At 38.9% G+C, this 25,935-nt stretch overlaps 2 protein-coding genes across 4 annotated transcripts in view; both read left to right on the top strand.

Moving 5' to 3' along the window:
• The window catches only part of fstl4 (follistatin-like 4), a 269,047-nt gene that overhangs the window by 223,666 nt on the left and 19,446 nt on the right, over window positions 1-25,935 (top strand). For all 3 annotated transcript variants that reach the window (XM_073934943.1, NM_001031843.2, XM_021468896.3), the window contains 4 exon segments: window positions 2,873-3,039; window positions 10,207-10,327; window positions 16,485-16,646; window positions 25,797-25,931. In XM_073934943.1, coding sequence (XP_073791044.1) covers window positions 2,873-3,039; window positions 10,207-10,327; window positions 16,485-16,646; window positions 25,797-25,931 — 585 coding nt within the window.
• Window positions 1-25,935, top strand: part of ddx46 (DEAD (Asp-Glu-Ala-Asp) box polypeptide 46) — an 800,864-nt gene that overhangs the window by 39,815 nt on the left and 735,114 nt on the right. The gene's annotated exons all lie outside the window — the stretch shown is intronic.

Raw genomic sequence — 25,935 nt, forward strand, 5'->3', positions numbered from 1 at the left:
GCATAGAGGAGAGTGTTTTCATTGCTGCAGGCTGCTGAGAGTGAGAAGTAAAGGGACGCTGGATCCTGAAAGGGAGATGCTGCTTTTATATCTGCTGTAAAACATGAAGCTGTTTTGGGGTTTATGCGGGACGGGGTCTGCTTTTAGACTGCCGCCTGAAGAAATGGCTTGTTGTTGCTTTTGTAAAACCTCCTCTCACATGCTTTTGTAAGTTATATTTGACAGCAGGAGATAATGAGGAGCTGCGTTTGGTTCATGTTCCATACGCTGCTGTTTCTCAAATGTTCAGTAACTCTTAACTTTAGGAGGTGTTCGTAAGACTGTCGTGACACCTCTACAGTCATGACACATGATGATTAAATGCAGCAGGAGATTTTATGTCTGCTTATGTTAAGTGTCATTATGCTGTTTTAAATGCAAAGATCACATTGTTTTAGATCGTTATTCTGCCAAATTGACATTAACAAATATACCATAACCTGGCTTGTGTGTGTGTATGTGTGTGTGTATGTGCACATGTGAGTGTGCATGCTCCTGTGTTGGACTGTGTGTTTGGGTGTGAGTTGTATGCGCATGTGTGTGAGTGCTCATGTGTGTGTGTGTTTGAGTATGCATGTGTGTGTCTGTGTGTGTGTGTGTGTGTGTGTGTGTGTGTGTGTGTGTGTGTGTGTACGTGTTTTTGTGACATATTAAGACACAAATCTGTATAATGACATAGGTATGACACAGGTATTACAAAAAGGAGGTGAAATATGAGGACATTGGTGACGTCCTCATTTCTCCAAAAGCTTATAAACCACACAGTAAGAGTTTATTTCAGAGAGTAAAGCTGCACACAGTCTCCTGTGATGGTTGGGGTGAGGGGTAGGGTGGGGTGAGGGCAATACAATATACGGTTTAAGCAGTATACAATGAGTGGAAACCTATGTAATGTCCCCACTTTTCACAAAAACAAACAAGTGAGTGTGTTAGTGTGTGCATGCACGTGCGTGTATGTGCATGTGCGTGTGTGTGTGTGTGTGTGTGTGTGTGTGTGTGTGTGTGTGTGTGTGTGTGTCAGTCCGTCCTCTCGCCTACAGCTGCTGCAGTGTGTCAGGCAGGTGCAGCAGCTCTAAACAGAGCAACTCAGTGTGTGGATCTGCACTGAACTCTCTCTTAGCTTCACCCAAATGACCACTCTCAGTCTGACAGAACTAAACACACCTGCAACTGTCAGAAAACAACAGTGTGTAACGTGCCAGAAACAGAGTCCAGTGCAGCTCACAGCATCATTCAGACCGCAGCTGTGATGAGCTGACCTGAAGGAGGGCCGAGACGTTATCATCTCTCACACACTACTGACCTCATTCTGCACTGCACAAGGTTTTAGGCCGGGACACCAGGGGTACACCCCTACTCTTTACCAGAAGTGCCATGGGATTACTAATGAGCACAGAGAGTCAGGAGCTCAGTTTAACGCCTCATCAGAAAGACGGCGCACACTGACAATACTGGCACAAACTTCACTATACTGGGGCATTAGTATGGTGGCTGAGTGAACCTAACACGTTACAATTTAAGAAAGCTCATGCAATTACAAAAAACATCAGCAAATAAAGAAATGATGCAATAAACACGTGTTGCAAATCCTCACTACACAAACAACTTCAGAAACACACAGCAACTAGTCACAACACTTGCAAATATCCACGTAACACAATGGAAATGTTTCAAGGGGACCCAAAACCATGATGGACCCTGCTGAGATATGGATGTGTTATTATGCTGGGACTGTTGCTCAGTGAAGGGCGACGCAGTGGCGCAGTAGGTAGTGCTGTCGCCTCACAGCAAGAAGGTTGCTGGGTCGCTGGTTCGAGCCTCGGCTCAGTTGGTGTTTCTGTGTGGAGTTTGCATGTTCTCCCTGCGTTTGCATGGGTTTCCTCCGGGTGCTCCGGTTTCCCCCACATGCGGTACAGGTGAATTGGGTAGGCTAAATTGTCTGTAGTGTATGAGTGTGTGTGTGAATGTGTGTGTGGATGTTTCCCAGAGATGGGTTGCGGCTGGAAGGGCATCTGCTGCGTAAAAACTTGCTGGATAAGTTGACGGTTCATTCCGCTGTGGCGACCCCTGGATTAATAAAGGGACTAAGCCAACAAGAAAATGAATGAATGAATGAATTAATTAATTAATGTTGCTCGGTGAAGTGGTTGGTGGTCTGTAAAAGGTGAGTTGTTTTTCGTTTATTTTAATATTCTGATTACACAACATAATAAGACATCCATATCTCAGCAGTGTCCGTCATGGTTTTAAATACCAAAAAATAACACAACTGGAATAACTACAACAGTCGCGATTGTCTGATCTCATATGAAGCAAGAGATCACTATGACATATGATGATGTGTGCAGGTGCTGTAGTGCTGTCCCACTACTTAGGGGTAAATGTTGAGGCCCTTCACTTCACACTCTGTTTCAAGGACCAAGGGGGTCTGTCAAAACACCTCTCAAAACGCTTTTTCAGATGCGAAAAGTGGAAAAATCAAAAATGGTTAGAATTTTTTTTTTTTTTTTTATGACGGACGAAAGTTTTGGAAGCAGTTTGTCAATACGATTCACACAACATGACGTTGAATTAATTTTTTAACGTGTGAAAAATGTCGATTCAGTGTGCCTGACCTCTAATGACCTCCAATCAGTCTATGCGGACATTATCTTCAGCAGCTCAAACACTCTAATGGCTAATTGACAGACGGCTGCTTCTCACTCAGGGCTGCTGTTTATGCTAATGAGATGGAGATATGGCCACTAGTGGGCGGAGCTTTCATCCTGTAAAGACACGTTGGTGTACAGTGTATAATAATGTGATGTGTTTTTTTGTTGTTGGTGTTTTTCAGAGGTGATAGAGCTCAGTCTAGCCGAGGACCGACGTCTGAGTGTCTCCACTGTGACCGTGGGCCTGAGCGTCGTCCTGTCCTGCGCTGTACAAGGCAGTCTGAGACCTCCTATTATCTGGAAGAGAAACGGCATCATTCTTAACTTTTTGGACCTGGAGGATATCAACGTAAGTGAACACACTGTTTTAGTTTCTGTTGTGTTTTGGACTGTTTGTCTCCATCTAGTGTCTGAATAATGTGCAGGTTAGTGTATACTCCATCAGCTGTTTTAGTCTGTTGTGTTTTGGACTGTTTGTCTCCATCTAGTGTCTGAATAATGCGTAGGTTAGTGTATACTCCATCAGCTGTTTTAGTCTGTTGTGTTTTGGACTGTTTGTCTCCATCTAGTGTCTGAATAATGCACAGGTTAGTGTATACTCCATCAGCTGTTTTAGTTTCTGTTGTGTTTTGGACTGTTTCTCTCCATCTAGTGTCTGAATAATGTGCAGGTTAGTGTAAACTCCATCAGCTGTTTTAGTTTCTGTTGTGTTTTGGACTGTTTGTCTCCATCTAGTGTCTGAATAATGCGTAGGTTAGTGTATACTCCATCAGCTGTTTTAGTCTGTTGTGTTTTGGACTGTTTGTCTCCATCTAGTGTCTGAATAATGCACAGGTTAGTGTATACTCCATCAGCTGTTTTAGTTTCTGTTGTGTTTTGGACTGTTTGTCTCCATCTAGTGTCTGAATAATGTGCAGGTTAGTGTATACTCCATCAGCTGTTTTAGTCTGTTGTGTTTTGGACTGTTTGTCTCCATCTAGTGTCTGAATAATGTGCAGGTTAGTGTATACTCCATCAGCTGTTTTAGTTTCTGTTGTGTTTTTGTCTGTTTGTCTCCATCTAGTGTCTGAATAATGCACAGGTTAGTGTATACTCCATCAGCTGTTTTAGTTTCTGTAGCTTTTTGTGGTAAGTATCCATTTAATAAGTGGTAGAAAGTATATCCAGGATGGTTGTTTTCTCAAAATAAACCCTTTATTTATTTACAACAGTGCTGTTGTCAGGCTGCTGATTAGGCTTTTTGTCTTTGATAACAGTCTCCTCGATGTACTTTTACCCTAACATAAAGCCCTGCTGTAACTGATATAAGCTACAATTCCCAAGCAGTGGCTTATTACCTGCCAATTATTGGCTGCTTATTAGTACTTATAATTATAAAAGCAATAATACAGTTATTATAAATAAATAAATACTAATAAAGTTTTTCTTTTCTGATGTTGATTGTAATGCAGTAATGTGCACCTTTTTATAGTGCTTTTCACAATCATTATTGCTCCAAAGCAGCTTTACAATAGGTGCACATTATTGCAATACAGTCAACATCAGAAAGGTTACGGTTATTAGTTACCATAACTTTATGAGTATGTATTTATTTAGAATAACTTTATTAGTAACTAATAACTTTAATTAGCTTGTAAATAATTACTAATAGCTTTTGATAGTTAAAGTTATCATATTCTGCATGATCTTATTCTATACTGTAGCTATGAAGTGTGACTTAGATATTATATAAAGCAGAATGCATTAATGGTTTGGCCTTAGTATTTTGAGCAGCTCTTTGTATGCGTCCTGCGTGCTGCAGCAAATCGTCAGAGTTGAGATTATAGAGAAATGTCCTGCGGAGTTTACAACACCTTCTCAAGGTGAGGAACCACGCAGAGACGCTCTTCTGATGGGAAATGATTGCCTCCTCTGTTAATTGGGCAGCTGCTGAATATCTGATAATCATCCAGAACGCGCAGCTCGGTCGGGGTCCGCTTGCATTGATTCCCAACAATTAATCAGTGCGCTGGAGAATAGACGGCAAAACAAAATTACAAGCGTTAGCGTTCATTATCAGGACACACACACTCGCTATTCTGAGGCGCACTTTTCCATTTCCAATTACTGATCATATTTGTGTTTCGTGCTTTTTGGTGTGGTGGTGCTGTAATTGGAAATAGCGTAATGACAAGGGTCCCAGGAGCGAACCCTGGAGCCCTGCTGTGTTCAAAGGCCTGCGAACGCTGTGCAGGTTTTCGCAGTGTTTAATGAGGTGTGTCACGCTCATGTTCAGCTCACCTGCCTTCCTGACAGCATGGGCTTGTGTTTACCACTCGCTCATTACAATACTCTAATCGCATGTTAATGAAGTGTGTGTTGAATGTCAGAACACTGACCGAGGCAGCGGGTCAACGAGAGCAGAACAGCAGATCATTGCAGAAGCTGACTGTGCTTCATAACGGGACAAAAGCACGGAAACTGAATGAGCAGTTACCAAGGTTATTTTAGTCAGCAAAGACTAGAACGACTAAGACTAAACTGTTTTATCTATTACATGTTTGTAAATGTTTTAAATAGTTTTGTTTATTTTGAAAGTTTGATTTTTATTTTTACTCAAATCTTTTTATATCTGTACCTTTTTTGTGTAAAACACTTTGAGAATTAAGTTTAAAGGTGCAAAAAAATTATATATTATATATTATTATTATTATTAAAACTGTATTAAAATATTTTTGTTAACTGAAATCAAATATTTCCCAGTACTTCCTTCCTTTCTTGCCTCCTTCCTTCCATGCTTCTTTCTTTCTTTGATGTTTCCTTCCTTCATTCCTTCATTGCTTCCCTATTTTTTCTCACCTTCTCTCCTTTCTTTCTTCGTTGCTTCTTTCTTTTCTTACCTTCCTTGCTTTCTTCCTCCTTTGCTCTTTTCCTTGCTACCTTCCTTCCTTCATACCTTGTTTTCTTGTTTCCTTCCTTCCTCACTTACTTCATTGTTTACTTTCTTCATTCCTCCCTTGCTTGCTTATTTTCTTCTTTCCTTCCTTGCTACCTTCCTTCCTTCCTTCCTTCTTTGCTTCGTTGCTTCCTTGATTCCTTCCTACTGTGCTTTCTTCCCTGCTTCCTTCATTCCCTGCTTGCTTCCTTCCTTTCTTGCTTGCTTTATTTCTTCTTTTCTTCCTTGCTTCCTTGCTTGATTCCATTCTTTCTTCCTTTCCTTCCTTTCATTCCTTGCATTGTTCATTTCTTCCTTCCTTCCTTCTCTCCTTCTCTCCTTCCTTTCATCCTTTCTTGCTTCCTTCTTTACTTGCTTGCTTTCTTCCTCCATTCACTGTCTCCATCCTTTCTTGCTTACGTAATTATTTCCTTGCTTCTTTATTTACTTCCTTCTGTCCTTTATTCCATCCGTCCTTCCTTCCTTCCTTCCTTCATATCCTTCATATGTTGATTCATTCCTTTCTTCTTTCCTTCCTTCCTTGCTTCCTTCTGTCTCTCCCTCCTTGTTTCAGTATTTCCTTTCTTGTTTCCTTCTTTTTTTCCTTATTTCCTTCCTTCCTTCCATCTGTCTCTCCCTCCTTGTTTCCTTCTTTCCTTCCATCTGTCTCTCCCTCCTTATTTCCTTCCTTCCTTCCATCTGTCTCTCCCTCCTTGTTTCCTTATTTCCTTCCTTATTGCCTTCCTTCCGTCCTTCCTTTCTTTCTTTCTTCCTTTCTTCCGTCCTTACTTCCTTGCTTCATATTTCCTTTCTTCTTTCCTTCTTTTCTTGCTTTCTTCCTTTTTTCTTCTTTTCTTCCTTCCTTCCTTCTTTCCTTCTTTCTTTCTTTCTTTCTTTCTTTCTTTCTTTCTTTCTTTCTTTCTTTCTTTCTTTCTTTCTTTCTTTCTTTCTTTCTTTCTTCCTTCCTTCCTTCCTTCATTTATTCATTCATTCTCTAGTCTTCTGTACTCTCTTGCATAAAAAATCTGAAAGAAAATGTCTTCACCACACTGTAAATAATGCAGGGCTCCTCTGAACTCCTTCATGTTTTCACAACACAAATCAATTCATTTAAATTAATTGCTTTTAGACATTTATGTGTATTGAACATAAAACAGATAAGCTGTCAAAAAAAAAAACTTTATAATTGTGCTCATTTTAATTTATAAAAACAAGCAGTAAAAGTCATTTTTTTTAGTGTATGACTGCCATCTCATTAATTATGATTGTCAGTTTTCCCTTAGGAATAATCTGTCTTTAAAAGTAACGGTCACTCTTTATTTTAAGGTAAAGTTCTTGCTCGGGTCAAAGCATTAACTGTGGCTTTTACTCTCCTAATTAACTCCTAACTAATAGCTAATTCGATTTCTGATCTATTAAAAGCAGCACCAATAGACCAATGAGTATTGTGATTTTGTCCAGACGTCCTCACACACACACTGTGTTTCACCTGTTCTACAGTATGAAAGTGTGCGGTCTGTGTGTCGCTGCGTTTGTATTGACTAAATCTGATGCTCCAGACGGATCATTTATATCTTCCCCGGAGAAAAGAGCAGTTCATTCTGCATGATTCTCACTCTTGACTGATCTTTAACAGTGCGGCATACGGCAGCTGTTTATAGCTGAGCAGTAATGAGGGTTTTATTCTGAACATAAGATCGTTTACAGGTGCATTCGCTGTTTATTGCTTTCTGTTACGCTGGTCAATATGGCAGTTCATTCTGTGAATCGCTGCGTCACCAGGATGAAAAGCTACTTCTGCCTTAAACTAATGTGCTGATGCTAAATCTGATGCAGTCCTTCATGTGTATAGTGTTGTGCACAGTGTTGAGGCTGCTATGAGAATTACACAATATTCATTCAAGATATTAAAAATGTTTTTTTCAGCATGGCTGGTTTTGATTCACATTAATATTCTTATTGAGTATTGATTTGTTTGTTTGTTTGTTTTTTTATTTGTTTGTTGGTTTGCTTAATTGATTTTTTGTTTGTTTGCTTGTTTTCATGTTTGCTTGCTTTTTGTCTGCCTGTATGTATCTATTTTTGTTTTTGTTTGCTTGCTTTTTGTTTGTATGTTTGATTGCCTGCTTGTTTATTTGTTTGTTTGTTTTTTTTGTTTGTTTGTTTGTTGGTTTGCTTGCTTGCTTTTTTTGCTTGCTTGTTTTTTGTTGTCTGCTTGTTTGTTTGTTTGCTTGCTTGCTTTCTTATTTGTTTGTTTTTTGTTTGTTTGTTGGTTTGTTTGTTTGCTGGCTTGCTTTCTTATTTGTTTGTTTGCTTGCTTGTTTGCTTGTTTGTTTGTTTGCTGGCTTGCTTTCTTATTTGTTTGTTTGCTTGCTTGTTTGCTTGTTTGTTTGTTTGTTTGTTTGCTTGCTTTTTTGCTTGTTTGTTTTTTTCTTGTCTGCTTGGTTGCTTTTTTGTTTGAGTGCTTGCTTTTTGTTTGTTCGCTAGCTTGTTTATTTGTCAGTTTGTTTGTTTGCTAGCTTGTTTATTTATTTGTTTGCTTGCTTGCTTGCTTGTTTGTTTGTTTGTTTGCTTTCTCTTTTGTTTGTTTGCTTACTTTTTTGTTTGTTTGCTTACTTGCCTGCTTGTTTGCTTTTTGTTTGTTTGTTTGATAGCCTGCTTTTTGTTTGTTTGTTTGCTTGTTTGTTTGTTTTCTTGGCTTTTATGTTTTTTCTTTGTTTGTTTGTTTGTTTTCTTTGCATGCTTGATTTGTTTGTTTGTTTGCTAGCGTGCCTGCCTGCCTGCCTGCCTGCTTGCTTGTTTGCTTGTTTGATAGCTTGCTTTTTGTTTGTTTGTTTGTTTGTTTGTTTGTTTATTTATTTGTTTGTTTGTTTGTTTATTTGTTTGTTTGATAGCTTGCTTGCTTGTCTGCTTGCTTGCTACCTTGTGTATATGTTTGTTTGTTTGCTTGCTTGTGTTTTTGTTTGTTTGTTTATTCATTTGTTTGTTTGCTTGCTTGATTTTTTACTGTCTGTCTGTATGTATGCATGTTAGTTAGCTTTTTTCTTTGCGTATTTGCTTTGTTTGTTTAGATGGATATAGTGAAAATATACAGTTAAAGTCAAAATCATTAAGACATTATTATCCTGTTTTAAATATTTCTTAAGTGCTGTTCAGCAAACCAATGATATGTTGATTTTTTAAAAACAATTTTTAGGTCTATTTTGTTAACCCCCTTAAGAAATATTGTGTGTGTGCATGTGATTATCTCCAGAACAACTCACTATTCTACAATGACTTGCCTAATTACCTTAACGTTACCCTAATTAACCTAGTTAAGCCTTTAAGTGTCACATAAATGCTGAATACTAGTGTCTTGAAGAATATCTAGTCTAATATTATGTGCTGTTACGATGGCAAAGAGAAAATAAATCAGATATTAGAAATGAGCTATTAAAACTATTATGTTTAGAAATGTGTTGGAAAATGTCTCTATTAAGCAACGCTTGGGAATCATTTGTAAAAGTCTTACAGTTTCACAGCAGGGCGAATAATGATTTAACCTTCAACTGGATGTATTAAATCTGCCAGGACAGACCAAATCAATGCACCCTTTTCCCAAGACTTTTATGATGCATTTAATGGTCGCCAGCATCTTAAATCCTTGAAAGTTTTTAATACTTAGATTTTTTTTTAAAAAGTACATTCTTATGTATTTATGTATGTATTATATCATCTTTGGATTAAAATGCAAAAAAAAAAGTGAATGAGCGCTTGTGTGAGGTGTGTGTAATGCAGTGTGTTTGGGGGCAGGACAGTAAATCTGACATTATTCTCTCTTCTGGCTGCCGTTATCAGTCTCACACTATTGTTTTTCTCATTCTGAAAGTCTTGATAGCATCCTCCTGGAGCTTTTCTGTTATTATTTGAGCTAATAGCAATACAAAATAATGATTTGTTAAACTCTCCCATTCTCTGCGCTTTGAGTTTACCAACTATGACCATTTCTGCTGCTGAGAAACACACACATGTGAAAAGATCAGAAAGAAGCCTCCAATGCATTTCCAGTGGTAATAAAAGCAGCACGATATGAGGCTTCCAGCAGAGGTGAAGCATTATCACTCACATCATCTTTATTTAATAAACTCATAGTTGGTTTTGTCATTGGATTATCCACGCCGTGTCCTTGTACATGACTCAGCCCTGCCCTCTTCATCCCAGAACTCCAGGCAGAGTTGTGTTTTTCTGCCGGAGCTGATCATCCATCTCTCTGGATTAGTGACGACCTCTGAAAACAAACAAATCTCTGTTGTGCTTCAGCGCTGCAGGTGTGTGCTGGGTTTAAGAGCACGCTTCCGTGTCCTTAAATCATTTACCCTCGCCAAACTCACATAACTACAAAACAGTTTAATGTTTTAATCCCCCCTGAGTCGGCCCAAACCCCCAGACGTGGGGACGCATCCTCACTAAAGCACAACTGGCTTCATTAATCAGGCTAATGCGGGCTGTATTTTTAACCCTTACCATTTATCAGGCTGAGACAGTGAGGAGCACATGGGACGCCGCTGATGCATCGGCTGCTCTTTTATTCCGCATCTCTTTCTCTTTTTTTTGTTCATGTAGGACTTTGGTGACGACGGCTCGCTCTACATTACCAAAGTGACCACCATACACATGGGGAACTACAGCTGCCACGCGCACGGCTACGAGGAGCTGTCCCAGACACACCTGCTCCAGGTGAATGGTTAGTAATAGAGTCTTTCATATCTCACGCTTGAGTGTTGTCGTGTCTGTGCAATATGACTACAGCAGAAACTACAGAGCTGTGCAGAATCAACAACTAAGCCAGATTATTTATTCATTCATTTTCTTGTCGGCTTAGTCCCTTTATTAGTCCGGGGTCGCCACAGCGGAATGAACCGCCAACTTATCCAGCAAGTTTTTTACACAGCGGATGCCCTTCCAGCCGCAACCCATCTCTGGGAAACATCCACACACACTCATACACTACGGACAATTTAGCCTACCCAATTCACCTGTACCGCATGTGTTTGGACTGTGGGGGAAACCGGAGCACCCGGAGGAAACCCACGCGAAGGCAGGGAGAACATGCAAACTCCACACAGAAACGCCAACTGAGCCGAGGTTCGAACCAGCGACCTTCTTGCTGTGAGGCGACAGCACTACCTACTGCGCCACTGCCTCGCCCAAAGCCAGATTATAATTTGCTAAAGTACACTGGGAACAAGACTAATGTTTGAAGACATGTCCTGTGCTCTGATGGAGCTAAGATTGAACTGTTTGGGCATAATGAGCAGCGTTACATTTGGAGGACAAAGAGGAAAGAACACAAGCCTAACACCATCCCAACTGTGAAGTATGGGGGCGGCAGCATCATGTTGTGGGGCTGTTTTGCTGCAGGCGGGACTGGTCCACTTCACAGCATAGATGGCATCATGAAGAAAGAACATCATGGAGAAATACTGAAGCAACATCTCAAGACATCAGCCAGGACATTAAAACTTGGCCACAAATGGGTCTTCCAGGCAGATCATGACCTTAAGCACACTGCCAAATGAGTTCAAATGTGCTTTGAGTGAATGTTTTGAAGTGGCCATCACAAAGCCCTGATGTCAATCCTATAGAAAATGTATGGGCAGAGTTGAAAAAGCTTGTGCGAGCAAGACAAGCCTACAAATCTGAATGTTACCAATTCTGTCAGGAGGAATGTGGAAGGAGACCCAAAACATCTGACCAACGTTATACAGTTTTAAACAAAGTTAAAAAAATACCTAGGAAATGTGTGTACACTTCTGACTGTCTAGACATTAATAAAAAAAAAACTCTCCAAAAAACAATTCTCTCATTATTCTGGCATTTAACAAATGTAAATCATTTATTGAACTCCACACAGAAACGCCAACTGACCCAGCCAAGGCTCGAACCAGTGACCTTCTTGCTGTGAGGCGACTGTGCCACCGTGTCACCCACATTATAGATTCATTTTATTAAAACATATTATTCATTCATTTTCTTGTCGGCTTAGTCCCTTTATTAATCTGGGGTCGCCACAGCGGAATGAACCGCCAACTTATCCAGCAAGTTTTTACGCAGCGGATACCCTTCCAGCCGCAACCCATCTCTGGGAAACATCCACACACACACACTCATACACTACGGACAATTTAGCCAACCCAATTCACCTGTACCGCATGTCTTTGGACTGTGGGGGAAACCGGAGCACCCGGAGGAAACCCACGCGAAGGCAGGGAGAACATGCAAACTCCACACAGAAACGCCAACTGAGCCGAGGTTCAAAACAGCGACCTTCTTGCTGTGAGGCGACAGCACTACCTACTGCGCCACTGCATCGCCTGTTATATTATTCTTATTTTTTAATTCTACTATAGGGGTGCGGCCGGGTAGGAAGCCAACAAGATAATGTGCCCAGGGGCGTCTAAATCCGGGCCTGTATTTAATCCTTCTTTTACTTCAATAAACAGAAAATGCATATTTTTGCTACACAACTTTAAAGCTCTTTATCTGGGAATTAGATTTGTGGACTATCTGAGAAATCTGGGCTGCATTTCCCAAATAGTAAGCTTAAGTTGACTGTACAACCATTGTCACTAATGGAGCTATGATGATCATAGGATTATGACGTATTTGTGAAATGCAGCCCTGGTTGTGTATGGAGGAGACCATCAAACTCACGCCCGAACCTTATGCGTTACACCACTGTTTACCGCATTGGGTGAAGATACAAGCTGTTTTCCAGATAGCATGCAAAACGTGTAGGTTTAGATTGAGAACTCATGCAGTGATGGATGTGCTCATGCGGTGATGATGGCCACTGAATAAACAGAGACGTGAGAACAAGCACAGGGTTGTGCAAAGAAACCCTGCTTTAGTCACAGCAAGCAAAGCGGTTTTAGCGCAGTAGCTCTGAATACAAATGGACTGCAGATCGGTTCAGCTATATATAATGTTAGGTCTTTTGTGACTTGAAGGATGAGCGGTCACTTTGCTCTTGGAGGAATTTTGGAAGGTTGAACACTTCTGAGAAGGTATAATGTTGGGCCCATTTCTTCCTCCACTTAGAGATAATGGCGGCTCCTGTAGTTTTTGGACTCAGAGAGCCTTTGAAATAGCCGTGTAGCTCTTTTTGATGTATTCCCCTTTTCTCATCTTTTTTTTTTTTTTTTTAATTTCTTTTACTTTACCAGAGTATATTACTATGTTTCCCAGTGCTGGGTTGCGGCTGGAAGGGCATTCGCTGCGTAAAACAAATGCCAGAGTAGTTAGCGGTTCATTCCGTTTATTTCACTGTTCTTAAAATAGCAAACGTGGATTCAGACATGCCCTTAATGCTTTTGAGCCATGCTCTTTAGACTTTGTGCCTAGATCGTTAAAATAGAGCCCTTAATATTCGTGGAGTCGTAGAGTTCCTCCTGGATTGTGCAGGAACGTTTTTTATTTTTATTTTTTTTTGCAGCCTAAAGTGATTCATTTTGTGATGGCTTTTCTCAAACTTAAGACATTATTTGCTTTAATTCTTGTGTTTCACTAAAAACAACAACAATTTTTTTATTTTTAAAGCCATTCTACTCCCAATATCCTGGAGGGACTGTGAAGGACTGCACACGCTAGGATGTTTTGGGTTGTGTTAACACATTGTTAGGTCAAAATGGACAAATCCAAAATGGACAAATCCAACAGTCGTGGAGGATCTCAGACTGGCTAAAGCAGACTCTAAATCATCAGTCCTCATTTTGCTGGACTTGTCAGCTGCTTTTGACACTGTCAACCACCAGATCCTGCTATCTACGCTTGAGTCACTGGGCGTTGCGGGCACTGTTATACAATGGTTCAGATCTTACCTCTCTGACAGGTCATTCAGGGTGTCTTGGAGGGGAGAGGTGTCCAACCTACAGCATCTAAACACTGGGGTACCTCAAGGCTCTGTTCTTGGGCCACTTCTCTTCTCCATCTACACATCATCTCTAGGACCAGTCATCCAGAGACATGGATTCTCCTACCACTGCTATGCTGATGATACCCAGCTATACCTCTCTTTTCATCCTGATGATCCCTCGGTTCCAGCTCGTATCTCAGCCTGCCTGTTGGATATTTCACACTGGATGAAAGATCATCATCTTCAGCTGAACCTCGCAAAAACGGAAATGCTTGTAGTTTCTGCCAACCCGACTCTACACCATAACTTTTCAATCCAGATGGATGGGGCAACCATTACTGCATCCAAAATGGTGAAAAGCCTTGGAGTAACGATTGATGACCAACTAAACTTCTCTGACCACATTTCTAGAACTGCTCGATCGTGCAGATTTGCACTCTATAACATCAGAAAGATCCGACCCTTCTTATCTGAACATGCAGCTCAACTCCTTGTTCAAGCTCTTGTTCTCTCCAAACTGGATTACTGCAACTCTCTACTAGCTGGGCTTCCAGCTAACTCTATCAAGCCTCTTCAACTGCTCCAGAATGCAGCAGCACGAGTTGTCTTCAATGAACCTAAACGAGCACATGTCACTCCGCTGCTAGTCCGTTTGCACTGGCTGCCAGTTGCTGCTCGCATCAAATTCAAAACTCTGATGTTTGCCTACAAAGTGACTTCTGGCCTAGCACCTTCTTATCTGCACTCACTTCTGCAGATCTATGTGCCCTCCAGAAACTTGCGTTCTGTGAATGAACGTCGCCTCGTGGTTCCATCCCAAAGAGGAAAAAAATCACTTTCGCGAACGCTCACGCTCAATCTGCCCAGTTGGTGGAATGAACTCCCTAACTGCATCAGAACAGCAGAGTCACTCGCTACTTTCAAGAAACGACTAAAAACTCAACTATTTAGTCTCCACTTCACTTCCTAATCTGCAATTGCCTATTTGAATATCACACTAACTGTACAAAAAAAAAAAAAAAAAAAAAAAAAAAAAAAAAAAAAATTACTAACACTTCCCTTCTTAGACTTTACAGACCTGAAACTTGCCTTTAGTACTTATTCATTGTTGCTCTTAGTGGTGTAAATTGCTTCCTTGTCCTCATTTGTAAGTCGCCTTGGATAAAAGCGTCTGCTAAATGACTAAATGTAAATGTAAATGCAATGTATGGGTTATTTTTTCATCCAAAGAAAAACTTTACAAAAGCATGCACATCCCTCTTAACTGGGTGCTCAGCCTAAAAACGCAAAAGTTGTAACGTTGAAGATGAAGAGCTGTGTGGCTCAAAACATTACACGCTTTGTTTCAGCTTTTTTAATTTGATTAATTTGTATTTTTGGAGCTTTGGTGTTGCCGCCTTTGAATATTTTTTTTTCATCCATTCATTTATTCATTTTTCTTTAGCTTAATCCCTTTATTCATCTGGGGTCGCCACGGCTGAATGAACCACCAACTTATCCAGCATATGTTTTATACAGCAGATACCTTTCCAGCTGCAACCCAGTACTGGGAAACACCCGCATACCCACACACACACGCACATACACACATTCACACACACACTCATGCACTACAACCAATTTAGTTCATCAATTGCCCTATAGTGCATGTGTTTGGACTGTGGGGGAAACCAGAGCACCTGGAGGAAACCCACAACAACACGGGGAGCACATGCAAACTCCACACAGAAATGCCACATGACCAAAATGGGACTCGAACCAGCGACCTTTTTGCTGTAAGGCCACAGTGCTGACCACAGAGCCACACTGTCGCCAGTTATTTTTTCATTCACTTTAAATAATATATTTTAACCCAACTTTTGGCCATTTTCATATGTGACTAAATGTTGGTTTGATACAACACAGCATGTTTTTAGTGTCTTTTTTTATCCCACCTTTTCGGTATTTCCATATTTCACTGAACATAGGGTTAATATAACTCAGCATGATTTTAGTGTGTATTATAAATATATTATTGTGAAATATTATACAGAAATATTATTGACACAGTGTCATCTATACTTAACATTTTAATAATCAAACACTTGTCATTGAATTGACATTTGCACCTTCTGAAGGTGTGCTGCAGAAGATTAACTGTTCAGCAAATGAATTTCAAGGCATCAGTCTCCACTCTGGGGTACGAACAAACACAAAGATAACAGTCCAGTATTGTGTGCTGCGTTAAATTGGTGAGAGGAGAAAATACTGGAAGGATTTTCAATTAACGGGACAATACGTGTGATTGTTGGAGAGCTTGTTTTGTCAGTGGAGTCTCTGTAATTGAAGAGTGATGCAGCTGCATGAGGAACCTTGAGCGAGTGTTTGTTGCTCAAACCCCGCTCAATCCTGTTAATAAGATCAATTGTTTTGGAAGTGAACCATTTTCTCTGTTGTTTACCGTCTGTTTTTGTTTCTTTGTCCTTCCAGTAATCCTGGTCTGTTCGATACGATACAATTTAAAATGATACAATATGATATGATATATGATATATGATACGGTACGATATACGATACAATGCGATAAGATACGATACAATATGATACGATATGATATGATACACAATGCATTAGGATGTGATATAATGTGATATTTGATATATGATACGATACAGAACGATATGATATGATATGATATGATATGATACCTTACTATACGATATGATACGATACGATATGATATGATATGATATAATAGAATTGGAATTGACCATTTTCTCTGTTGTTTACTGTCTGTTTTTGTCTCTTTGTCCTTCCAGTGCCTCTAGTAATCCTGCTCTATATGATACGATACAAAATATGATACGATATGATACAATACAGTGCAATGTAAAATGAGTGTTTGTTGCTCAAACCCCTCTCATTCCTGTTAAGAAGATCAATTGTTTTGGAGCTGAACCATTTTCTCTGTTGTTTACTGTCTGTTTTTGTCTCTGTGTCCTTCCAGTGCCTCCAGTAATCCTGGTCTATCCGGAGACTCAGGCCCAGGAACCCGGAGTGGCTGCCAGCCTGCGCTGCCATGCAGATGGTGTTCCCAACCCCAAACTCACCTGGCTGAAGAACGGCATGGACCTCCAGCCACACGGATCCAAGCAGATTTCACTTCTCGGTACAGTCCTCAGCACATACTTTCAGGAATAGTGATGATAGTCTGCAAAATGTTGTTTTTTAATTTTGTTATTAAGGTTCATTTTAGGTATGTGCATCTCAAAACTGAGGGTGATTAATATGCATCTCAATGCATAGCCTACTATATGATAAAGATACATATACAGCAGATATGGTAGAAATGATAGAAGCCCACAGATGATATGATATGATATGATATGATATGATATGATATGATATGATATGATATGATATGATATGATAAGATAAGATATGATTTGATATGATATGATATGATATGATATGATATGATATGATATGATATGATATAATATGACATGATATGATATGATGCATTAGGATGCAATATGATGTGATATTTGATATGATATGGTAAGATACAATGCGATATGATATAATACGATACAATACGATACGATTTGATACGATATGATACGATGCACTAGGATGTGATATGATGTGATATTTGATATGATATGATAAAATACAATATGAAATAATACGATACGATACGATATGATACGATGCTTTAGGATGTGATATGATGTCATATTTGATATGATATGATAAGATACAATATGATATAATACGATACGATATGATATCATACGATATGATACGATACATTAAGATGTGATAAGATGTGATATTTGATATGATACGATACAATACATTACGATACAATACAATACAATATGATACGACACAATACAATATGATACAATACACTAGGATGCGATATGATGTGATATTTGATACGATACGATACGATGCATTAGAATGTGATATAATGTGATATTTTATATGATATGATATAATATGATGCGATGGGAGATGCATTATGGTGTGATATGATATATGATACAATACGATACGATGCGTTATAATGCGATATGATAAATTATATAGGAGATGTGATATATATGATATAATATATGATATAATATGTGATATGATATGATATGATATAATATGTAATATGATATGATATGATATGATATGATATGATGCATTAGGAAGCGATATGATGTGATATTTGATATGATATGATGCAATACAATACATTATGAGACAATACGATACGATATGATACGATGCATTAGGATGCAATATGATGTGATATTTGATATGATGCGGTACGGTACAGTACGATATGATACGATACAATACAATATGATTCGATACAATACGATACAATATAATACAATACAATACAACACGATATGATATGATATAATACGATGCATTAAGATGTGATATAATGTGAAATTTTATATGATATGATATGATATGATATGATATGATGCGATGGGAGATAAATTATTATATTTTCTAGAAATTATATAGGAGATGTAATATGTTAGGATGTGATATATGATATGATATACAATACGATGCATTGAGAGGATGTGAGGATATGATAGGATTTATGATATGAAACTATAAAATACGATTTGATATATCATGAATGATAATGATTCACCCTGATTTTAATTCAGTTTGATTTAACACAATGCAACATGATGCAATAAAAAAAATAATATAATGCGTTATTTTTCAAATATTTATTTCTGTCCAGCTAAGCTCAGTTTCTCTAATAATGATGACAAACTGACTCTCTCAGTTGCCATGCAGTTTTTGGGTTTGGTTTTATGACTGCTTTACCTTGCATAGTTAGCTGAGCAAACAGCAGAATGTTACAACACTGCAGTCTCAAAGGACTCTTTATAGCTATAATAAGGCGAAAACTCAAAATTGTTAAATAAAACAGATTAAATTTTAGCACATATTTTTGGTGAAATCTGAGAGCTGATGATTTGGCTCATGAAGTGGGGAAAATGAGTAAATGGGCTCTTCTAAGAGATACGTGTTTTCCAGCCTCCGCATGGTTGCAGTGTTGTTTACTGAGCATCGCCTTATTAGAAAGCACTTTATTGGTGGACTGCGGTCCATTACCCCTTGTAATAGGCTGCTATTTGGATCAGATGTTTGTGCTGCTTAAGTTTGTATGGAGAGATGGTTGTTCAGCAGCTCTGGTTATTGGCAGGTTTAAAGCAACACTCCACTTTTTTATCATAGGCTCATTATGCAGCTCCCCTAGAGTTTTATCATGGCTGAATCTATTCAGCTGATATCAGAGTCTGGCAGGAGCACTGTTAGCTTAGCTTAGCATAAATCATGGAATCAAATTAGACCATTAGCATCTCACTTAAAATAAAAATAAAAATGTTTTGATCATGGTTAGCAGTGTGACCTTACAGCAAGAAGGTTGTTGGTTTGAGTCTCGGCTGGGTCGGTTGGTGTTTCTGTGTGGAGTGTTGGCTTGGGTTTTCTCCGGGTGTTCTGGTTTCCCCCACGAGTCCAAACACATGCGCTATAGGGGAAATGAATAACTAAATTGGTCGTAGTGGATGAGAGTGTGTGTGAATGAGAGTGTGTATGGTTGTTTCTCAGTACTGGTTGCACCTGGAAGGCCATCTGCTGCATAAAACATATGCTGCAGTAGTAGGCGGTTCATTCTGCTGTGGCTACATCTAAAGTTTAGAGACTATCCGAAGGAAAATGATTTAATTTTGATCATTTTAATATTTAAAGCTTGACTCGTAAGTAGTTACATCGTATAATAAGACTGATTCCATCGCACTGCTTCAGTCATGGTAGATCAACAAAATTCTTGATTACGGCAGAATGAGAGTATAGTTCAGTCGTATCAGCCTAGAAAATAACAACTTTTCATTTTCTGTCAGTAAAATGAAACACAGTGTGACTACAGAAACTTTAATTAGGACAATCATCAAAACTCTTTTTTTGAAATTTGTGAGCGAAACGCTAATGGTCTAATCCAATTCAATGATCTATGCTAAGCTAAGCTAAAAGTGTTTCTGCCTGACCTGGAGATCAGCTGAATGGAATCAGAAACTGGTAAATCTCACCTGTTTAACTATATTCACTGGAGTAAAGTGGAGTGTTGCTTTAATGAAGCAGAATGCTAAGAGATAAAGTCGTACATTTATAATGAACATTTGTGTTTCTTCGGCCATTTATTATCCTCTCAGTCTGTCTGCTTTCATTAGCCTCTGCCTTCATGCACGCATTAATATTTTATACGCGCCCTTTCCATGCTCTCCTGTGTCTGTGTTTGTCCACGGAAATATTTTCAGCACGAAGATAAAAGATGATTTCATCAAAAAGTCTGAAAAATGCTCTTTTTCACGGGATGATGGATATCAGGCCGAGCTCAGAGCGGAGACACAATGTCATTCTGTGTCGGCTGATTTTTGTTTTTCGCTGTATGGAAAGATGGATAGACTTGTGGTTGCACTGATGGCGACACAAAACTCACTCATGATTTATACTCGCAGACAGCACAAGGTAAACACTCGAAAACACTCCTTTTCTTCTGGGATTCTAGCTGCCTTTCGCATTTAAAGAGGACCTGTTATGTCAAAGTGACTTATATAAGTGGTTTAATCACAGTTGTGTGTCAGCAGTGTGTGAATATACCCAGCCTCTATTGGTCAACATGAATGAATTGTGTTTGTTCTAATCAGACTTGATGCTTGATGATTGACATTCTCCCTTTGTACGTGTCAGAGGGGGAAAGCCCCGCCCACTAGTGCCCATCTCTCCCTCATTACCATATTGTTTTGAATCTGCTGCTATGCTGACACATCGACATTTGAAGCTCCGCCCTTTTTTGAAAAAAGCACAATCTCATTTGAATTTAAAGCGACAGTCACCAAAAATAGGATCAAAGCCTAAAAGGCTTGGATTCAGAGAGTGGGAGAACAATATTTATGTGCTGTTATCAGCTCAAACTGGAATGTTTTAATATGCACCAAATATTTTAGCATGTAAAATGTTTCAGCATACCAAAAAGGTTGTAATATGGTTTATGCAAGGGAGACAAGTGTGGTGCTAATCGACAAAAATAGTCCATAAACACTGCAAAAAATGCTTTTCTTACTTAGATTTTTTGTCTTGTTTCTAGTCCAAATATCTGAAAATTCCTAAATCAAGAAGAATTTTCTAGACAAGCAAAACATATTGTCTTGTTTTGAGAAATAATATGCCAATAATAAGTGAGTTTTTCCTTAAAACAAGCAAAATAATCTGCCAATGGGGTCAGCAAAATATTCTTACGTCAAAAGAAAAAACAAGATTATTTTGCTGACCCCACTGGCAGATTATATTGCTTGTTTTAAGGAAAAACTCACTTAATATTGGCATATTATTTCTCAAAACAAGACAATATGTTTTCCTTGTCAAGAAAATTCTTCTTGATATAAGAAATTTTAGATATTTAGACTAGAAACAAGACAAAAATCTAAGCAAGAAAAGCATTTTTTGCAGTGCACCATACTAATCAAGCATTACACTGCAAAAAATGCTTTTCTTACTTAGTTTTTTTTGTCTTGTTTCTAGTATCTAAAGTATTCCAATATCTAAAAAATTCCTAAATCAAGAAGAATTTTCTAGACAAGCAAATCATATTGTCTTGTTTTGAGAAATAATATGCCAATATTAAATGAATTTTTCCTTAAAACATGCAAAATAATCTGCCAATGGGGTCAGCAAAATAATCTTACGTCAAAAGAAAAGAAAAAAGATTAATTTGTTTAACTTGTTTAGATATTTAGACTAGAAACAAGACAAAAAATCTAAGAAAAGCATTTTTTTGCAGTGAACTGTTTATTGCTGGAACACACAGCTGATATCAACGATCACAATAATAGTCAATGATCATGAATCTTACTCATGAACATCATTCGAAAATACAACAAAAAAAATACAAACAACAATCGAAAATATAACAAATTTGTCGAAATACAACAACAATACATAAAAGGCTTATCATGCGATATAAAGATGAGCAATAAGGGTTGCATGAATAAAAGATGGATAATGAAACCCCTGGCAATTTGATATAAGTTTGTACAACCTTAGAGACGTGCCATCATTTTCCTCTTCAAAAACCGATTAGCCCGTTGTTGTCCCATTGGAAAACCAACACGTGTCCGAGAGTGCCGGATGATGTGTACTTACCCTACGGCTGAGCTTACACTGAAACTCACACACTCGCGTTTTACATCTTGTAAAAAGGGGCAGAATTGGTCCCCTTAAAATTAAATAAATAAATGAATAATAATAATAATAGTAATAGGGCGATGCAGTGGCGCAGTAAGTAGTGCTGTCACCTCACAGCAAGAGGGTCACTGATTCGATCCTCGGCTGGCTCAGTTGGCGTTTCTGTGTGGAGTTTGAATGTTCTCCCTGTGTTCATGTGGGTTTCCTCCGGGTGCTCCGGTTTCCCCCCACAGTCCAAACACATTCAATACAGGTGAATTGGGTAGGCTAAATTGTCCGTAGTGTATGAGTGTGTATAGATGTTTTCCAGTGATGGGTTGCAGCTGAAATGGCATAAACTGCATAAAACATATGCTGGATAAGTTAAAGATTCATTCCGCTGTGGCGACCCCTGATTAATAAAGGGACTAAACCGAAAATAAAATAAATTAATTATTATTATTAATAATAATAATAATAACAACATAAATAGCTAAGGGTGACACGGTGGCGCAGTAGGTAGTGCGGTTGCCTCACAGCAAGAAGGTCGCTGGTTTGAGCCTCGGATGGGTCAGTTGGCGTTTCTGTGTGGAGTTTGCATGTTCTCTCTGCGTTCGTGTTCATGTTTCCCCCACAGTGTATGAGTGTATATGGATGTTTCCCAGAGATGGGTTGCAGCTGGAAGGGCATCCGCTGCTTAAAACATATGCTGGATAAGTTAGCGATTCATTCTGCTGTGGTGACCCCAGATTAATAAAGGGACTAAGCCGAAAAGAAAATGAATAAATGAATGAATAAATAGCTAAATAGAAGATTGAAGCATTAAACTGTTAAAACATTTAAAAAGAAAATTGTTCAATTTTTCAAAATTAAAAATTATTTATTTACATGATTATTACAAAATTAAAAAAAAAAAATGGGTTCGGGCTGATCTAGATTCGCTGCGTAAAACATATGCTGGAATAATTGGCGGTTCATTCCACTGTGGCGACCCCTGATAATTAAGGGGCTAAGCTGAAGGAAAATGAATGATTTAAATGAAGTTGATTAGAGTTTGTTTCTTCAATTATTGATGTATGAACACATGTACTGTACATTCATTCCATCCTTCATTCATTCATTTCACTTTGGCTTAGTTCCTTTATTCACAGCCACAGCGGAATGAACTGCCAACTTATCCAGCATATGTTTTACACAGCGGATGCCCTTCCAGCTGCAACCCATCTCTGGGAAACACCCATACACACTAATTCACTATAATTTAGTTGATCAGTTCCCCTATAGCGCATGTGTTTGTACTGTGTGGGAAACCAGATCACCAGGAGGAAACCCACATCAACACGGGGAGAACATGCAAACTCCACACAGAAACACCAACTGAACCAGCTGGGACTCGAACCAGCGACCTTCTTGCTTTGAGATGACAGTGCTAACCACTGAGCCACCATGCTGCCCATATTGTATTTTGACTCATTATTACTAAAATCAAGACAATATTTTTTGCTTGTCTGTAAAATGCTTCTTGATTTAATAACTTTTAGATATTTGTAAGACTTTTTATTTGTTTATTTGTTTATTTATTTATATTTTGCAGTGAAGAAATAAACTCATTTAGGTTTGAAGCCACTTCAGCGTGAGTAAATTGCCATTGTTGTGTGAACTATCCCTTTAATTCTCAGCCCTGCTTTGTGCTGAATGTTGTTAACTCTCGTAGTTCATACGAGTTCACACACACACACTGCTGAAATCAGGGTTATTGTAGTGTAGGTAAGTAAATCTAACAGCATTATCGCTACTTAAAGACAGATAAAGAGAATAAAAGGCTGAACTGTGGCCCGGCGCGGCTGTGAGTGTTTTATGTGTTCAGTCTAGACAGACGGAGAATGAAGAGAGATGGACTCTGCTCGCGTGTGTGATCTCTGACACACTCACACACACTCGCTCAGATGCTGCTGCTGCTGTGATCTAGACAGTGGCAGAGGTGAGAGACGCGTCTGAGAGCTTCACTAAGCTTTGATACACACGACACGCAGACATCTGACACACACACACACACACACACACACACATGGAAAAATACGCACACACATAACATGAAAACATACAAATACACAATACACACAGATACACATGTGCAAAAATACTCACACATATACATATACACACAGGCACACACATGCAAAAATACACACATGTATATGCACAGACACACACGCACAGGAATACACAAGCACACACACATACATGAATACACACACAAAGAAATACATACACAAATACATAAATATATATATGAATACACAAATACAGACACATTCACACACTCACACACATACATGAACATGCTAGCGCACACACACACGCACACACACACACACACACACACACACACACACACACACACGTAAGTGCATAAATAAGTTAATGAATAGTAATAGTTGATTAGACGTGGGGGTGAGGTAGTGGCGCAGTAGGTAGTGCTGTCGCCTCACAGCAAGGAAGTCGCTGGTTCGAACCTCGGCTCAGTTGGCATTTCTCTGTGGAGTTTGCATGTTTTCCCTGCGTTCGCGTGGGTTTCCTCCGGGTGCTCCGGTTTCCCCAAAAGACAAAGAAAAAGACATGCAGTACATGTGAATTGGGTAGGCTAAATTGTCCGTAGCGTATGAGTGTGTGTGTGAATGTGTGTGTGGACTTTCCCAGAGATGGGTTGCGGCTGGAAGGGCATCCGCTGCGTAAAAACTTGCTGGATAAGTTGGTGGTTCATTCCGCTGTGGTGACCCCGGATTAATAAAAGGACTAAGCCGACAAGAAAATGAATGAATGAATGATCAGACGTGAGTGACCCCTCATGTTGTCAGGAGGAGTTTATTCTCCTGTCGATCACAGCTGTCAATCATGATGATGACACGCCCCCTACAGCCGCAGCAAATAAAGCAAACATCTGAAACAAGCTTTAGAGGACGATACACAGTTTAACTCAAAATTATTAGCCCCCCTGTTTATTTTTTCCCCAGCCTCTGTTTAACATGGAGCAGATTTTTTTCGCACATTTCTAATCATAATAGTGTTAATAACTCATCTCTAATAACTGATTTCTTTTCTCTTTGTCATGATGATAGTAAATAATATTAGACTAGATATTCTTCAAGACCCTAGTATTCAGCTTAAAGTGACATGTAAAGGCTTTACTAGGGTAATTAGGGTAACTGGGTAGGTTAGGGTAATTAGAAAAGTCATTGTATAATGATGGTTTGTTCTGTAGACTATTGTTAACAAAATTAGCTTAATTGGGCTAATAATATTGACCTTAAAATGATGTTTAAAAAATTAAAAACTGCTCTTATTCTAGCCGAAATAAAATAAATAAGACTTTCTCCAGAAGATGAAATATTATCAGACATACTGTGAAAATTTCCTTGCTCTGTTAAACATCATTTGGCAAATATTTACCATATACAGTACAATATACAGAAAAAGAAATTCAAATATATATATATATAATTTCATGGGCCCTTTAATAAAGTGCCAAACTTTATCAATTTTTGTGTGCAGATGGTTTGTATTCACTTTTGCCATGTGACTATTGCAGATTGACACATTGTGATATTGCTGCAGAAATAGTATATTGTTCAGCTCTAATATGGATAAATGTGATCATTTTAGTTGCTATGACTGTGATATGAACTTTTCGTGTCACCTATTAGAGATGCTCATTTTGCCAGCATCATCTTCATTTCCTTTGTTCAGTGTTTAAAAAGAAAGAACCATTTTCTGGCCAAACACTCAATAAATCCAGGTATTGGGCTCTATATCTTGGCACACACAGTATTATCTGCACCGCAGGGAAACCTTTATGGCTTTTAAGAAAACCTTCACCCAAAGCCCTGCCAATGAAAAAATGTTATTGGTGGACTGCGGGAGCAAACAGCTCAAAGTTTCTGCAGAGATGGATGTTTATTGCGTTGTGGATGCTTGTTGATTTTGTTGGAGGCGTTTTTTTTGTGCGAGCACACAGAAGAGGATCTGAATCATGGTCAGACGGTGTGTTGTTTTATTTTCTCAGCGAACGGCAGCGAGCTTCACATCAGCAGTGTGAGATACGAGGACACCGGCGCTTATACCTGCATCGCCAGAAACGAGGTCGGCGTGGATGAAGACATTTCATCTCTGTTTGTGGAGGATTCGGCACGCAAGACACGTGA

Source organism: Danio rerio, chromosome 21 (genome assembly GCF_049306965.1).
Source record: "Danio rerio strain Tuebingen ecotype United States chromosome 21, GRCz12tu, whole genome shotgun sequence".
Taxonomy (NCBI): domain Eukaryota; kingdom Metazoa; phylum Chordata; class Actinopteri; order Cypriniformes; family Danionidae; genus Danio; species Danio rerio.